Consider the following 19,322-nt stretch of genomic DNA (forward strand, 5'->3'; position numbering starts at 1 on the left):
TCATCCAAATACAATGTCGAAAAATGTTTAGAATGAGGACCAACACGCCCCAACTTTGGAATTGTATTACTATTTATATCCTCATATGTGCACACATTAGAGTCTTAAAATATAACATTATCTGCTACCTCGCATGGCTCTAGTGTACTTTTCTCAACATGGGCATCATCAACAGAAATATGCTCGAATGAGTGGCTCTCCACTTTTAGCTCCTCAATTTGGCGTATAAGCTCCTTTTCAGCTTTTGACAACTCATTACTATTTTGTTGGGCGATAGACGCAACAACCTTTGCATTTAATTTATCTTGCAAGTCGTGAATAGTAGTGACAAATTTATCGATCCCTTGTCCCAGTTTAGATCTTCCCTCTATAAAGTGTCTCATCCCATCAGTAAGTTCCTCACGTTGAGCTTCATATATTTCTAACTTTTCAGCCTGTTCTACCAGCCAAGTTTGGCTCAAAATCTCCTCTTTTTCAAAAATTTTCTCTTGCTGGTACTCGCTCTCTTCATTCAATTCTTCCATATTGGCCTTCATTCTTGTGATTGCTGCCTTCATTTTTTTCATATCTTTTTTGAGTTCATCCTGTTGCTCTGCTACTTGCCTCAGAATATCCCTAATATATGCATCAGGCTCCATATCCTGCACTTCATTGCCCCTATCAAACTCAGAAACATCATTAGAAAGATCATAATAAGGGCTCAGAGAAGGATGAACAAAATTAGGACAACCATCCCAATGGCCATCTTGACCACCACACATATTACAAATATTCCACTCAAAGGATTGAGATTGTGCGCACAACTCGCTCCTGGGAACATTCTGACAATTTTTCCACCAGTGGGGTCCTCCACAATATGGACAAGGATCATCAAAATAAGAATAACCATCATTCGAACAATTTTTATTCCAAGATGCCATGCTAAAATAAATAAAAAATACTAACTAAAATAAAATAATAAAAAAAACATGAATAGATAAAAAAAATATCTAATCTAGAAAAATAGCAAATTTCTAAGTCCCCGGCAACGGCGCCAAAAACTTGTTGCGACCAAACACACTCACGCAAGTATACGCGGTCGTCAAGTAATAAAGTGACTAAAAGTCGGATGTCGAACCCACGAGGACTTATGATTAACTATTAACTAAATTAGACTATCCTAATTATCTAAACAAGAATTAAATCTAAAAATATTTTATTCTAAACTAATTAAATAAAAAAATATAAATAATGAACTTTGAACAGAGAAAGAGCAGATTTTTATGATATCAATGTAATGAAAACGATCTAGGGTTATGGGCTATCTAACAATCCTATTGTATTCTTCAATTGAATTGACAGACTAATTTATCTAGCTTATTGGTTGACAGGGTTAATATTGCTCATAAGAATCTGTCGAGTTCTTACTCGCCTATTCAAGCTAACCTAACGCCTATATGTCTATGGAGTTAGAATCAACAAGAACGCATTTATAAATCCTGTAAATCAACCAAGCAAGGCAATTAGGTATATGTCTATCCTAACCACGAATCCGTTCCCCGATGCCCGAGTTCAAGAACTTGCCCTACTCAATCCTGTATGCAATATAGAATTCCCACTTTCGAGTTCAATTCTAGATTCGTAGATAATATTCAATTGGTGATCAAGCAATCAAATAAATAAGCGCAAGATTGAATAAATAAACTAATATGATAATTCAAGAAGTCAAAATCAATATCCGAATAACAATAGTTATGAAAGGACCACAACCCTAGAACGTGAAGTTTAGCTCCATATAGACATGGTAGCCAAACAACAAATCATACAAAGAAACATAAAGATTACTAAGTTTGGTAGGAGAAAGATGAAACTTGATGAATTCCGGCCTCCACAGCTTTGTCGTGGCTTTTTCCCTCTTCCCAATATGTTAGATGACCTAAAAGAGGCGTTTTTAAGCTTATATATTGCGTCCAAAAGTCGTGGGCTAGAGTTCTCCTAACCCTAGTCCAAATCGGCTTCAGGGGTTGATGCTAAGGTGGATGCGACGCATCCACCTCGTCCTCCATTTCTTAACTTTGCATGCGAGGGTGGACGCGACGCATCCACCCTTCTCTTCTACTTCCCAGTCTCGGATGCTATGGCGGACGCTATGGGCCGACTTCACTGCTAAGGGTGCACGAAAGATGTAGTTTTTCTAGGTTGGATGCGACGCATCCAACCCTTCTTCCTCTGGCTAGACCACCTTTTCTTCATATTTTGCACTCCAAACACCTTAAATCGTCACACATAACTTAATTAGTCATAAAACCAATAATTAAACCATGTTGGGAATTTTAAAGATCAAATAACATCAAGAAGTGGTTAAAACATGGGTAAAGTAACATCAACACATATCGAAATATGCCAAACATCAATACATGACGCGAATACATGTGAATACATGCACGCACAACCGAACTATCCTGATTTTTAGGCATTTTTTGTTGTTGTATTCATGAATACAGCACCGCGAATACATGTGAATACACTACCGTAACAACTGAATAGTAGCTATAGGAAATAATTATGTATATGATAGCTATAAGAAATTAATAGCCACTATACAAATAGTAATTTCTGAAAATTCCTTTAATGAACCTTGGGTCACATATTGTACAAAATAAAAAAGGGAATTGAGCAACAAAGAGATGCAAGCATACGTTTAATTAAGTGTAAGTGGAGAATATTATGTTGAGAAGGTACACAAGTACACACCATTTGGGTGTGGGAAATACTTTTTGAATCAAATACAAAAAAGTTATTTATGATTAGTAAGCACGTTCTTTTACTAAGTACTTTTTTTCTTTCACATTTCACTCAATTATTATTATTTTTATTTCTCTGATCTTATTTAGCAGCACAGAGTCCTATTTCGATACAAAGGGACTCAAGCCTCTTAACCCAAACCAGAAAATATTAGGATTAATATCAACTTAGTCTAGTTAATAACAATGCACACTTAGTTTAGTTAACTAGAATCATTTAATATCCATTATCCAACAGAATAAATTACGTGCAAAACCAGAATGAAGCCGTTTTAATTTTGCGTGACTTTGGATAATCATAACAAGTAGGAGTAATTAATTACAAAGTGGCCAAACTGGCTAGCAAATTAACTTTTTGGTAGTAAACAGATTTTACTTTCTCCTTATATTAGGAAGTTCCTGCATGTTGCATTTGTTTTCCTTCTGCAATGTATTACCTTTTGCAAGTACAACTTTACTCAAAGTATACGCTCTTTTTAAAAATATGTACCTATTCCCGTTTGATCTCTCGCAACATGGATTAATGTACACCGTAGTTTACTTATGTCCAGTTGTATGTCGATCCTTTCAATATTTCGGTAACGCAGAATAAAAATTACAAAACAATGAAATTAGGCTTTCCAAGGGTACATATTGTATACATTCATAATTAATGGATGTTTGCATCAAACAAATGAATACAAAACATGTGTCCGACTAGAATATTTGAAGAAAAAAAACTTAAGTTAGGGGGGAAATGCATGTTAGAATAAGAATGGCACTTGTACAACCAGAAGAGTACTAGTAAAGCTTCAGAAAACTGATAGCACTTCTCAAACATATACATTGAGTCTTGAACCCTTGATCAGTTAGTAGTTTTCTTTGAAGTTCATTAAAAGATATCTTCATTTGACAACCATGGGATCAGACAAAGGAAAAGGAAAAATGACAAATAATATCGGTGAATTACTCGAAGAATGGTATGAAGATGAGGGGCTAGAAGATGTACAAATAGACATATCAATGCTAGAAAATGATGATTATCAAGGTGAAAACACAAGCAATGAAGGATTTCATGGCCGTGCTACTGGTGCTCATCAACATAGTTTTGGAGTCAGGAATTCGCGTCGCAATTTGCAAAAACGTGCATGTCCATTTGTGTTAAAGATTTATGAAATGCTTGCTGATATTCAGTTCAATCCCTTGATTTCTTGGAATGGTAATGGTACCAGCTTTATTATCCATGATTGTCATAAATTTGCTGCTGAAGTTCTCCCCCGCTTTTTCCGCCATAACAATATCTCTAGCTTCATCTGCCAACTCAACTGCTATGTGAGTACGATTTTATTAATATTGCAATGTATGTAATTAGAGAGATTACTTTTTTAAGGTGATGTTTTTCTGTTTTGGTTTGTGATGAAATTAACAATAGGGATTCAGGAAAATAAGTTGGGACAAATTTGAGTTTCAGCATGAATGTTTCCAGAGAGGAAAAGGACAGTGGTTGAAGAATATCAAGAGGAAGGGTAGTAGAAAGTCCGAGATGAATCAGCAGCCACAAGAGCAAGGTATTGACGAAACGGTTGCAGTTACAATGGAGAAGGAAATTGAAGAAATCAGAGAAGAGCAAAATGCAATGAGGGAAGAAATCATAATGCTACAACAGCAGCTAAACATACTAGAGAAAGAGATGGAAGATAATACTAAGCAAGCTCGGAACCATGTCTCCTCCAAGAAAGCCAAAATTCTCAAGTATTTGTTGGACCCTTTGTTTGAGTGTATAGGAGAGCTTGGTAGCAGTGAAGTAGCACAGGGACTCGAGGAGGATGATGAGATAGAAGATGGTGTTGAAAAAAGGAAAAAGCAAGTTGAAGAAGAGTTGCAGGGAAAGAATGAAGGAAGCAAGAAGATTGCAGCTGCAGGTGTTTTAGATTTTAAATCTGATTCGGATTTGAGGAAGATGCTTATGGATGAGATGGACATGAACAATTTGGCTCAAGAGCAACCTGATAATTTCCTGGAGTCGGAGGAACAGGCCGAAGGTCCATCTTTTTGGATTGATTATGTGAAACAGCTAGATCACAATTGACTATCCTCTCTGAAGTTGGCCCTGCCGTCTGATCACAGTCACAGGAAAACACACTCTTTCAACCTATTTCATGTATACTCTCTGCTTAATTACAATGTCATAAAATCATGAAATATATATGTTTACAGGACTCAAGGCTTCATCCCATTTTCTCATTTGTTCCTCCTCCTTTTATTCATTTCATTTTGCTTCGCCAGTTTTCTGATTTAAATTCGTTTTGCAGGAATAGGAAATCGGGAGGTTCCTGCGGCATGGACGCATGGTAATGCACGCCAAAGAAGATTCACAAGACTTTGTTTTCATATAGTTGTAGTTGTTACTAGTTTTTTATAGCTGTTGACTTGCATTCCTGCACCTTCGTTTCTTTGCTATAGCTTGTTATATCAGTTGGACAAGTTAATTTTCCTCTCTACCAATGCTAATGTTCAGACATTGATCGCATATATCCAGTATAATTACGTGTTAATAGAAATCTCAATACTAATGAATGCATAATGATCGACTGTGTCAACTGCTAGTCAATCCTAGCTTCATTGGACTTCAGGGGTTCAAAGAAGAAGCTAGATCATAAACCACAGAAAGCATATGCAGGCATGCATTTTAACAGCAGTGGATAGGGAACTCTTCAAACAAGTCTCAAAGCAAAAATTAGAGAAACTTGTATTCCGTTGAAGCAACATTGTGCCGTTAATAGGCTTAACTGAATGTTGTTCGGAAGAAAACACCTCAAGAATATATGGGAACATACAGATTACGAGTTAGCAACTCTCCTATTGACGTTGTTCATTTCACCTTTATTATGATGCAAAACCAGAAAATTTGACCCTCTATAGTATAGGACCCCGTGTAGCTGCAAAATTGGAACGACAGGACACCTACAAACAACCAGTGCCAAGGAGTTGCTAAAAGAATTAAACAAACAAATCCATTCACATCAGAAAACTTTTGTAATAGCCTAGTGGAAGTTATTCAAGATAAATCCATAGGGAGCTCCTACAAAACGTCGAGGGTATAACAGCTCCTTAAATCTGGCTCGAGTCTCTTCCAAAAATGTACCGCCTTACCCAGTCAGAGACAACCAGTGCCCTTGTACGCCAACTAACTTGTTTGCTGGAAATTCAAAAACATGGTAACCATCAGATGTCCATAGAAGGTTAAGACACGTTAATGGAGAAGCGACAAGACAAACACTTGAAAGGATTACCTAGCATACACAGAATACCAGAGCCACTGAGTGCTGTGACCAATTGAAACCCAATCTCCTGGGAGCTGTGCTGCTGTTTGCTCTCCTCCCAAGGGTGCAAACTGTCCCAAATGTCGGTACCTGGAACAAACATTTGTACAGCGTTAAAAAAAGACTTTTTCAAGCCAAAATTACAACACATTCCAGATATTTTATTTTATTGCCGTTCATCCTCCTTAAACTTTCCTCCCACTAATGATTGTGTGCATACTCAAACCGAGCTACCTACATTTCTGTTATGGTTTTAGAAGTTAATATACTGCATGGGACCGCTTGCAAAATTTCAGATATCCCACGAGACATCTCATCATGTGATCATCTAACAATTTCTGACCAAAGTTGTGCGTTTCACTCGTGTTGTGCTGAGGAAGACAATCTCATAGAGAGGTGATGCTAAGAAATGATCAGACAAGCCGACTGGTACCTGAAAGGGTGAAAGCGATGGCGACCTTCTCCTCTAAATCGAAGAGGACCTTCTGGATTTTTTTCACATTCCTCCATACGATTAAAGCAATTAGCTAAGTAGACACCTTGCTGAGATGCAACCTGAACAAGTCGTCGCACATGCAACAAAGATATTTAAGCACGCATGCATCCATCAGAAACACAAACAGAAGCTACAAGCACAGTCTTGTTTGCATAATACCTGAGCTGTTGCTGGGAGATTCTTCATCTCAGAATCCACTTGGGACAGAGCTGATTTAAAATCTTCAATATTCACCTCAACTGATTCTTTAACACCATCTCCTTTTGATTCTTTCAAGAGATCGGCCAGATTACTCATTTTTTTACTTTTCAAGTAAAGCTCTACTTGCGGGTATCTTTCACATATGTCTTTAAGTACTTCCTGAAATTCTTTGACGGTAAGTGTTCCAGAGTTATCCTTGTCTGCTTTATGAAATATAGCAGCAATATCTTCCTGAACAATGAGAAATTTGGCAAAACAAAGATCAGTATTTGCAAAATTTAATATCTAATAATTCAAAATTCAAACCAGTTCTATTTTATCAGATGCTGACTGTTTCCGATATTAATTAACCAAAAGGTCACCGGTTATATTTAAAACAACAAGTATCCTGAAAATTATTGCCCGCTTTGCACCCCTATTTGAGTTTTTTTCTAAGCTTTGAAGTAAAGTGCAAATTACAATGTGTAGCCTGTAGATATTTCCTAAGCTCCAACAGTGTTGCCGTCATGGGTAAAAGAAAATGAAGTTGAAAGTTATTGTCTACTCAGAACTGGTTGAAAAAATAGATGGACAGGAAGATTGCACTCTAGTGGAATGCTAGATCGAATGACCACCCAATATAAGAAATGTGATCAGGAAGTGAAGGTGAAATTACCATGACTTTCCGCTGGTTGATTGTTGCACAGTCACCAAGTGCATATACGTTGTCCTGTCCCTCAACACGCAGCCACTCATCAGTTGCTAACACTCGTCTGTTACCCTGTTACCAAATAGAGCTCTCACATAAGCAACGTAAATAACAATAAAATCAAACAAAAGCTTGACAGAAGCATTACATTAGCTCCCAATAAACAAGGAAAGATACCTGACCAATGTGCTTCATAAATTCCATAATTACTGGACGAGTTCCAATACCAGTTGACCAGACAGCCATTCCATAAGGCATTGAAGTTATATCTCCCCGTTTGACATCCTTGGTAGAAATTTCTTTATCTCCTACCTTCACAACCATTGATCCTGTTTTCACATCAATACCATCTCTCTGGAATTTTTCTTCAGCAAAAGCGGTAATGCGCTTGTCAAACCTACAAATGAAAAATACAAATTACCACATTAGAACACAAGTGAAAGTGGAAAATGAGCTCATAATGAAACTGCATGTTCCAAGTCAAAGAGGTGGCAGTAGAAATAGAAACATAAGAATTTGCTTCAAATTACCCATCACATAGGAGAATTAGACATTAGGATGACGGCTAGCTAATAATTAACCAACTATTTTTGCCAGTGAGCCGAGGGTCTTTCGGAAACAATTTCTCTATTACTCGGGGTAGGGGTAAGGTCTATGTACACGCTACCCTCCCCATACCCCACTAGTGGGATTTTACTAGTACTTTGCCCAAGGACCAATAGAAGCACATCTACTGAAAGATCTGCATAAACTGATAGATTTTGGAATATAAGCCACTTTACTTCAACCTCTTTCTAAAGTTTTATTACTCACATAACTGCGTAAGTATGGCATCACTGCTCAACTCTTGATTTAATTGCCCTTCACCAAAAGAAAAGAAGAAGGTGGGAAAAAGGGAAGGAATATAAACAGATGATTTTCTGTTTTTCTCACAGAAAACAATGATCAACCAACCCACAACTGTTAAACCAGAGGAAGCAGCTAAAGTGTCCCTTTGCTTTGTGCCTCTTTTAACCACAGTATGTCCTATGTCTGGGTATTACATCCTAATGTTGAGGGAGGGAAACAGCCTTTGCGTTCAAACATCTTTTATTTACAACAAGCTCAATCAAGGGCCAGAAATTGGAACTTTAAGAGCACAATTTCCACTACTAGGCATCACTGGTAAGCCAAGCGTGACAAATCACTCTTAACAAGTTCTTACATTTGCATATCCAAAACTATGTTGCCTCAAAGAGGTATTATCTTCACCAAGACATTTCTTTACAGACTGGGCAAAGTATATATCTCACTTCCAAAATTTGGTCGATCAAGGAACAATTAATCAGTATATGAAATATACTTTAGATTTAATTACCAAAAACACATATATATATATTTTGAGATGACCGCTTAAAAGAGGTGCTGTCTTACATGTTCAGAATATGATCTGTTGCCTCAAGAAGTGTTATCTTCACCAAATCTTTGACTTTAGGATATAGTCTAACTATATCTTCATTGACAAAGTCGTGAAGCTGTGCCGCAAACTCCACACCAGTTGGTCCACCACCAACAATAACAAAGTGAAGCAGTCTCTTTCTCTCCTCATCACTGAGGGTTGGCAGACTTGCTTTCTCAAAACAGTCAATAACAGTTCTACGGATCTTTTGAGCATCTTCTACTTCCTGCACAAAGGCATTCCGATGGGAAATGTAAAGATCAACGTTTTGCATGTGCTACATATGACGCCAACCTAATCTTAAATAAGTTATCTAAAACTCATTTAGTGGCATCACAAACTTCAAATCCTATTCTAGGGATTACCTTCAAGAAAAAGGTGTTCTCTTCAACACCAGGAATGTTAAATGTGTTTACACGGGCTCCAACGGAAATCACAAGATAGTCATAATCGACAGCAAACTCTTCCTTCCCATTCCCATTGGTGTCTAGATTTGATCGACAATATACTTTCTTGTTTTCTGGATCAATTTTGACACATTCAGCTTCCCAGTAGTAGGCATCTACATGTTTCTGCTAGGAGGACCACATATAACATCAGAGAGAACACAATATTTCATTAACTAGCCTTGACATTCATAATATAGATAGCAAAGTTGAATGAATTTATTATACTTGGCGCCAGAGGCGGATCCATGATTTAAATCATATGGGTTCAATTTTAAGATTTTTAACATTGAACCCATTATATTTTTAAAGTTATGGGTTCATATCTACTATTTTTGCAATTTTAATGCATTTTTACATACAAATTTTTACTCCGCGTCGAAAGTTATGGGTTCAGTTGAACCCGTAGCTAGTACGCTAGAACCCGTAGCTAGTACGCTACATCCGCCTCTGCTTGCCGCATGGTGGCAAAGAACAAACAATACTTGCAGAGTTGGTTTAGCCTACGAACAAGAATGTTGCAGGTGCTGCTATAGGCTTTGTATTGAAGAATTAAAATGAAACACAAACAAAATGTTACAAGTTCGAATTACCATTTTCCTACCTTTCTGATAATGTTGCGGATTGGTTCAACAACGCTGCGACTCTCCACTGTGCCACACGTAACACTTGGCAGCAAAGGGGTGAATGCAAAGTAATTTCTTGGAGATATCACTTGGACATCATATGAAGGATCCTTCAAATTCTTCAAGAAACTGGTTCCTGCCCAGCCAGTTCCAAGGACAACTACTTTCTTTTTTCTGTTGTTGGCCTCAACCAACTCTCCAGCATTAGGATTCTCATATGATTTTGCTGCCTCAGAGTATGCCACAAGACCTCCACCACTGTCATTTACATGAATAAGGTCAGAAAAGATCAAACTCACTGCAACAGATAACATAAAGAGCTGCAGTAGAAAAGTATCTCTGAAGGTGGTAGGATGGAAGAAAAAATGTCTGTTGGTGCTTTTGGGAAAAAAAGAAGGAAGACCAAATTTTTTTCATTTCAAAAAGTAATAATGATAATAAGGTAAAAGCCTATGAAGCACCAATAATAAAGTATTTTTTTCCACAGGAGCTAACAAAGATATATTTTCTTTTCGAGAATAGATGATTAGAAAACTTGCTTAAAAATATCATGTATATAAAGCATAATAAGTAGAGACTAGTTAAATAGCGCAATTTTTTAGCACTACGATATAAAAGGCTTCTGAGGAAAAAAAAATATAAAAGGCTTCCAAATGGATGCACCAAAGAGACATCCCATATTACTGATTTAGTAAAGTAGGGACGGAGCTTAAGCCTAACATTTATCTCGTCTTATGTGCCCTCAATTTGCAGCCTCATACCTAAGCTATCTGTATTCCGTTGCCACTTCCCCTGTTCTTTATCCTATTTTCACCTTTGATCTAGAAAACTCTGTATCTATAGTAAAACATTTAGCACTGCCCAAGCAGGAAAAAAAGCTACTGTACATGACAATTACTACATTTTATAGCCCGATCATGGAGTATTAAGCATCTGATATTATAGCAATCGCAAGTCAAAATGATTTTATTATTGAAATAAACACATAAGCAGGAAACAATAAACTTTAGTGGAATTAGGATTCCACAAGCATGCTTACTTCTAATTCCATCATCAAGGCAAAGCAATTATTGAAACAGAGCGAAGCAGAGGTACCTGCTCTGCCACTGTGCCAAGTAAATAACTATAACTAAATAAGTAGGGAACTAGGATCAGTATATTATCAAATTACTATACAAACTTCCTTTAGCTAGCAGATAAAACATTTCGCCAAGACCACCAAACATTTAAAACTTCAATTAGCAGATCTGAAAATTCTTATCCAGAGACTACTTGATCAAACTACAAGTTCATATCATAACCAACACATCGTCCCTTCACATAGAAATTCAATATAGCTGTTTCATTTCATCAGCAACGTCAACGTGCATAATCATTTACGTTGTTTTCTTCATATTAACTGCCATAAACGTAACTAATTACGAGATTAAGAGAATTAAATTTAGCTGAAAATTAGAGAACTAATGCAAATTCAAACTCCGAAACAAGCAACTTAATAATCAAAGCTGATTATGTTAAACATAGCAGCAAAATATAGGAGAGGTACCTGACGGTGAAAACAATGAGCAGCTTAGAAAGCGAAGGATTATCACGGAAAGTTCTCGAAAATCTCTCGATCACCGTTACTCCCTGCATTTTGCGTTCAATTTAAGCGATCTCACCTTACCTTGTATTCACCTATCAACAGCAACAAAAGCATCCATAAATTATCACAGCTATACTGATAATGCTACAAAACCTCAGAAATATCACCTTAAATTCACTTCAGGTACAAATAGAAATCAAAGCGTTTACGAATTCTTATATAGATCTATACAAATATACTACGAAATATATACCTGAGATTTGCTGTTGCGTAGAGAGAAATGGTGAGAGAGAGAGAGAGAACGTGGTGTGAGTTGTAGAAAGAGAATATGAAGAGGGAGAGAAAGAATCAGCGAGAAGAAGAGAACATGGAAATGTGCAAAGTTTTTTCCCCTGAGAAATGGGAATTGAGAAGGTGAAGAGTCAGAGAGAGTCAGGAAGCTTCTAATACTTTCCAGCTTAGAGCAGCGCTGGTCTTTGCTTAACGTGATGCCCAAGAATTAGACACATGTATTTTGGAAGGCGGAGCGCATTTTTGCTCTGTTGTCGCAGTCAAAAGTCAACACGTTCCAAGTTGGACCTATTTTATTTTAACAATTAAATGAAACTAGTGATATATAGTAGTATGGTACTCTTATGTACTTTCAATAATAATTTGGTCCGACTTAATACTGAAAATTAGAGGTGCATACGCTGCCATTTTTATAATTAAGGGTGTTTAATTTTCCTTCTAACTCTGTGTAAAGAATCAAATTAATCCCCAAATTTTGAACTAGAGAAAACATAATGTTTTAAAAGGCGAGGCGTAAGCCCCGAGACATGGAGCGTAAGTCCCACAAATTTTTATATTTTACTAATTTCAAGAATTTTAAGATAATATAAAATAAAAATAATTATAAAAAATACATTAAAATCACAAAATTATAACAAATAATCTATTTAAAATATTTATAAATTATAATTCAACAATAATACAAAAAGTATGACATATATCATAATATGCAAAGTAGCTGCAAGTCGTTACAACTCAAACATCAAAAGTAATGTATTCGATGCGAAATCTTATATCTATCTCTTAAGGAGTAATGAATCTTGAAAGAATTTCGATATTATAATTTGATTTTTTTTAAAAATACTCCTTTTAAATAATGTGTTTTCTATTTGAAAGAGAATTTATATAAAAATATAATTCACAATTTAAATATTATTCTCTAGCATCATTTATTTTTAAGTTTCAACAAGTTAATAAAGTGACACATAATTCATCATACCATACCATGATAACTAATTATTTGTAAATATTTACTAGTTAATACTGAGCTATTAAATTAATAAGTATTGTATTTCGTAAACGTGAAAAAAAAATATTTAGGAAAATAATTATAAAAAAAAATTATGGACTATTATATAATAAATACATAACAAAAGTTAATAAATAAATACTTTTAAATGAAAGATTTATTTAAAATTTACTATCATAGCAGTCTTAGTGGATAACATGCAATAATTTTTATTTTAATTATGACATAAAATACTCTCAACTTAATAATTTATGATTAAGAAAAAAATAATTTTGAATAGTCAACGATTTATTAAGAAAATCGAGGATTTATAGGGTTAGTTACACACATTTGCATAAAGTTCTATTAGGCGAGCCCAGTACGCTGGGCGTTGGGCGTGTCCAAGGCGTAAGTCCCGACGAATGAGGCGTAAGTCTCACGGAATTAAGCCCCACACATAAGCCCAGGGGCATTTTACGAGTGCTCCGCCCCAGGGCGAGCCCCAATTCTGTCTTTTAAAACAGAGTTAAAATATATATTGTGTGAGAAATAACTTTCTCTGTGTTTGGTGTGATAGAAAGTTCTTTTTAGAAAACACTATGAAGTTATTTCCTAGTATTTGGGTTGCAAAAATTTATTTTAAAAACACTTATTGTCGGAAATTATTTTTCATAACTATCTAAACTTAAGAGACCTTTAACTTCATAAAAATGCTCCAACTATCATTCAGACACTATTTATAGTTTGATATTAAAAAGATCATCAAAACGTTATCTTATTTTCTAAGAATATTTTTAATCTTTAATTATATCTTCTTCTTTTTAAATATATATTTTTCGCTCACGAACCAAATAGCTAAAAAAGTTATAATTTCAAAACAAAAAGAAATTATTTTTCGAATCAACTTGATTTCTAAAAATATTTTTTGTCGAACCAAACACACGCCATAATATTGTTGAGTCATGGACAGTGGCGAAGCCACATGGTCACAAGGGTGGTTAGTTGACCATCATTCATTAAAAAATTATAATGTTCGTTTTAGAGGTATATAACATATATTAAACATCTTTTGTCGGGAACTTTTTTTCACTTTTTTCAAAGAAAAAATTCTTAGTTTCGCCGCCACGTGTGATGGAATGAACATGAAAGCGGCTTTCACATGGCCGTTGAAGTTGGCATTTAATTGGCAGTTTGGCACTCTTATTATGATACGCAACTATTAGGTTATGGAAAGGGAAAGGAAAAGCCGTGAGGAATGCCGATATCACCGACTGGGTTGGCTCCTCGTCTCATTTGACACTTGCTTTCATATTCACTAGTTTAATCAATTTCTTATTTGTCTGAATCTTTTTTTTTTCTAATAAAAAAGAAGAAGAGGTTCATGTATCATGACGCAAGCTTGGGGAATTTAGGTTCAAAGTTTGATGGCTAAATAATTAAAGGTAAATCAGAATTTGGAGTTCCTAAATCCTAAGATCTAGGTGATGAACTGATTCTAGCCACGTTATAAGATACGTTACAGGAAATAAAAAAGGGAAGAAATATTTGGTTTTCGTCAGCGTTGTCATTTGTGTAACAGCTCAACTTGTAAGTTATAACATTAACTTAATAGTTAATAGATTAGTACCTAACTTAGGTGTGTGCTCAAGCAAGCTGACAAATCTGGACATTTGGCCAATGCAAGGTTTAGTATTATGCCGCGTATTTTACCGCGAACAAAACTCAAAATCTAAAAAGTAAATTAGATTAAATCTTGTTTTGGAGGTTATTAAACAAAGCCTTAAAATCGTTGCATGACTTAGTTTTGAAATTTTTACATAATTTTGTATGTAAAAGCATTAAACTATAGGTACTTAATTCAAAATTAGATTTGACAAATCATTTTCCAAAAAAACATAGGCTGTTAATTTACAGAAAGAACACTTGAGCAATAAAATTAAATCGAGAGACAATAGATATGAGAGCACCGTAGTGGACAAGTGTCAACTTCCACTTTTTTCCCAATGGCACTCTTTTATAGAAATAATATGATATATTTAAGACCTTCAGATTTAAAAGCTATTTTTGATGTGTTATACAAATTCAACTTGTGTGTCAAAAAACTTTTTGATCTTTCCTAAATTCTTGCCCAGTAATACACTCTGACAAAAGATGAATGGTTTGTTTGGTACGACGGAAAATATTTTTCGAAAAATATTTTTTTATTTTTCACTGTTTGGTTGCACAAAATAGTTTGAAAAATATTTTCCTAGATATCACATTTTCTTGAAATTGGAGCAAAATAACTTCCCTAGAAAAAGTTAGGAAAATATTTTACAAAAACTCCACCTATTCTCACATCTAACTCCACCCCCTCCTCTTCTCTCGCCTACCCCGCCCCCTCTCCAAAAAGTTTTTTTTTTTTTTTTTCAGATTTCAGTTTTTTTTTCTTTTCCGTCACCCCCCCCCCCTCCCCCGCGGCAATTTTTTTGTTTTAATATTTTCAGTGCTGGTTTTTTCATTTTTTCGGTTTACAGGTTCAATATTTTACGAGTTCCAAAGTTATGAGTTCAAAGGTTTATGTGTTTGGAAGTTTGCGGGTTTAGAAATTATAGAGTTTACCGGTTCAAAAGTTTGCGGGTTCCAAAGTTGAGCGGTTCAGAAGTTTATCAAATTTATAGGGTAGGAAGGTTGTTGGTTCGAAAGTTTATGGCTTCATGTTATTGTATCTAAATTACCTATGAATACTCTTGAGAAGTTATTTTCCTTAATTTGTGTATCAAACACCGGGAAATGAGTAAGATTACTACTTATTTTTCAAGAAAATATTATTTTTCGTTATACCAAACACACCCGAAATGGAGCTGTATACGGTCGAAATCGAGCTCGCCTACGACATAGTAGGTCAAGTTCCGAATATGGCAATAAAGGACTAAAGATCGACCCAAGCCCCACTGGGCTAGAATCCGAGGTTGGAGTGCCTGCCTTCGAGAGTATCGGGGCTGTGATCCCGGAATCGATCTCAGCCCGAACGAGTTCGGAGAAACATTGTTAGCATAACAGAAGACCGAAATATCCATGACCGGTCGGATATTACGTCGGAAATCTCAGCGCGTATCGATGAGGAACTCGCAATCGGCAAATCAAGAGATTTTTTTACCTTTTATAGAATTGTACCTAAAGTAGGACTCCTCTACTATATAAAGGGGGTTTAATAATTCATTTAACACATTGTAACACGCATTCCAAAGCAATGCATTATTATTTTTCTCTTTAAGCTCTTATTCTTCTTAGTCTTGATACCGATCGAAATACATTTGACTCGAGGGTGGCTAACCTTCCAAGGCTGAAATTGTCCAATTCGTGTGGTTTGCATTTACTTTATCGTTATTTATTTCAATTGCAATCTAATTTATCATTTTGTATCAAGTTAATCCACGTATCCTTAAAATCACTTACAAATTTAATTGTTATCCGATTTTGAAGGTAAACAGTTTGGCGCCCACCGTGGGGCTAAGGATAATAGTGGTTATTTGATAAAAATCTCCATAACACACACTACTTTACACTTGTTCTTTGAAGTGTCTCTAATTTCAGGTTAAAGCTCAAAATATCAAACTCTGAGTCAGCACCACTACACGTTAATAATGAGTCCGGCCATCACGACGAAAATAACAACATAGTGCCTAGTGATGAGGTACCGCCCGTTGATCCCATCGGAATTTCGGTCACGGACCCGATTGATGCTAACTCGTATGTGGCTATCAACACAAATCTGCCTACCCACCCCGAGAATAGGGTCCGTGGTGGAGCTCGATCAGCAGCTCAAAATACACAAAATATTAGAGGAGACGAGATCGATTTACGGATGATCTTCGAAATGTTACAGGTTCAACAGACGGCGATAACTCTGTTACAGAACTGAAGCCGCGCACCCAGCGGAATTGAACCTTATCCATCCCGGGAAGACGCCCACAGGGATGAACCGGTCGTAGAGAGAATTAGGATGAACCCCGAGATCATAAGGATGCTCGAGGAACTGACAAAACGAGTAGAATTAGGGGAGAAGAAAATCGAAGCTAATGCAAAAAGGTAAAAACCTACAATTCCAAGGTCGACCAAATCCCGGGTGTCACATCCCTTTTATACCCCCCCCCCCCAAAAGATATGTATTATGGATTATTATGGGTTAAAGAGTTTTTCCAATTAAAGTGACAAATTTGAGTAGGGATTATTTTATTTACAGAGTCGCCACTTGAAATTGATTTTTTGGGTGTTTCAAGTCACCTTTTATTTGAATCCCTAGTCAAAGGAAGGTTTGACTCTATTATTATTGGTCTGCAAAAATAAAATCCGGGTAAGGAATTCTGTTGATCGGGGAGAAGGTGTAAGGCATTCCCCGAGTCTCGTGGTTCTAGCACGGTCGCTTTATTGACTACATTTGGCTTGAATTAATTTTGGATAAACTGTGATTTATTGGTTTTCATGCTTTATCTATCCACTTATAATTATTAAAATATGGAATTATCTTTGAAACGAATCACATGTGTGAATCCGTTTTGTTTATTGTGCTAAAATTATGGCACGCATACGTGTACACAATTAATAGCATTTTATTATATTAAGATTGTTTTGACCAAAGTTGCGCGAATACATACTTCGATTTTAATTTTGAAAATCACAATTATGTCATGCAAACGTATATATAATTACGATAAACTAATTAAAAGCGCGCCTAAAGCATTCTAACGATGTTCATTATTCTTCCTAAACTTTGAGATTATTATAAGATAATGCTTATAATCACAAAATAAATTTTATTCCCGAACTTGCTTCGATTAACCTACGACGAAACTTTAACGTTCGAAAATGCGGGATGTAACATCTCATTTCTGAGCTTCCATTAATTTATTTATTGCATACTTTAATGTACGAAAATATAGGATGTAACATAATTTATATTATTATTTATAAAATTTACAGGTAAATAAATAAAATCACATAAAATAAGATAAAAAGAACAGAGGAAAGAATAAACCTTTAATGCAAAATTTCCAATTAAATGAGTCTTCAAGAACATGTACAATAACTCAGACAAACGCCGAACAAGCATAAACGAAGAAGAACATCAAAGCTAGTAAACGGAGCTCCAACGGAATTCTCGACCTCGACTATTGACTCCATTGTTTGGCGTGTAAAAAAGGATATTTTGAAGTATTTTTTATTGGGTTTTGGGTGATGAATTGCTGGATTTTTCGAAAGAAAGACGAAGAAAGAATGACACAAGTAGAATTTCCCTTAACGTATAAGAAGAAAAATAATTTCTCTCAATTCCTTCCTCTCTTCTTTTTTCTCCTTCTCCCCTCCTTTTTCTCCTCATATTTCTCTTCTATTATAGGAAAAAAAACATTCGGAATTCTTTCAGATTTTTATTTTATTTATTTATTTATTTTTTAATTAAAAAGAATTTCCACTTCCCATTTTTCTTCTTTTAAAAAAAAAAAAAGAATTCCCCACTTTACTTTACTTTTATTTTTTTATTTTCCACTTTTTTACCTTTCCTTTTTTTTTATTTTCTATTTATTTTACTTTTTTTTTTAATTTCCACTTATTTTACTTTTATTTTTTTTAATTTCCACTTTCTTTTACTTTTTTTTAAAAATTTTCACCTACCTTTACTTTTATTTTTTAATTCCAACTTTCTTTTACTTTTCATTTTTCAAATTTTTACATTATTTTACTTTTATTTTTAAAACATTTCACTTTCTTTTACTTTTAAAATTTCCTTTCTTTTTAATTTCCCACCTTCTACTTTTCCTATTTTTTATTCCCATCAGAAAATTAAAAAAGAATATTTAATTTTTTTGATTTAATAAAAATAATACTAATAGTAAGAATTTTACCTTTTAAATTATTTTTAATTCTTACCCTATATAAAAAAATATAACAAAGCTAAAAATATATATACTAATTTTCTAAAAATATTTACGTAGTAGAAGATGATAAAAATTCAAATATAGTAAAAAATTAGGTGATCACAGCTGCCCCTCTTTGCTTGGAAACACGAAAAGTTTTCAGACAAAGACTAGGTGAGCCATGTGATTAATTTTTGACCAAACTGTTATTCAGAAGGAGAAGAAATAAAAGATAAGGTGCAACTGAGTCCTGGTTTTGGACAATCTATATATCCCGGGTTATAGGGGAATCAGATCACGTGTAGTTCAAGGAGAATGGTGGAATGATAGGTTGAGGAGTCGAGTGAGGTTCCGTCGAGGCTCCGGTCCGCGGTCCTGCTATTATAAAAAAGAAACTAAACAAGCATGTCAGCTATGAGTTATAAGATTCCTATATATGAGTCTTCTGAAACTTGATCTTGAGTCTTGATTGATTCTTCATGCAGACTCTGATCTAAACCTTGATGCTCGCTAGCTGTAGGTGCTAGTTCATTGTTCTATAGCTTTTCTAATCAAAACGGGACTCCAATGCTTGTGGCTTCAGT

General features: G+C 35.2%; 1 protein-coding gene across 1 annotated transcript; it reads right to left on the reverse strand.

Annotated features, from left to right (window-relative positions):
* Positions 1-5,487: 5,487 nt before the first annotated feature.
* On the reverse strand, positions 5,488-12,060 carry LOC107781937 (external alternative NAD(P)H-ubiquinone oxidoreductase B2, mitochondrial). The gene is made up of 11 exons (XM_016602755.2): positions 11,819-12,060; positions 11,527-11,657; positions 9,959-10,238; positions 9,274-9,480; positions 8,884-9,134; positions 7,648-7,867; positions 7,438-7,542; positions 6,741-7,013; positions 6,519-6,640; positions 6,056-6,175; positions 5,488-5,961 (listed from the first exon to the last, which is right to left on the reverse strand). The coding sequence occupies exons 2-11, from the start codon at positions 11,613-11,615 to the stop codon at positions 5,874-5,876; spliced, it is 1,755 nt and encodes a 584-aa protein (XP_016458241.1). The 5' UTR covers positions 11,616-11,657; positions 11,819-12,060; the 3' UTR covers positions 5,488-5,873.
* Positions 12,061-19,322: the final 7,262 nt, after the last annotated feature.

The sequence above is a fragment of the Nicotiana tabacum genome, chromosome 17 (genome assembly GCF_000715075.1).
Source record: "Nicotiana tabacum cultivar K326 chromosome 17, ASM71507v2, whole genome shotgun sequence".
Classification (NCBI taxonomy): domain Eukaryota; kingdom Viridiplantae; phylum Streptophyta; class Magnoliopsida; order Solanales; family Solanaceae; genus Nicotiana; species Nicotiana tabacum.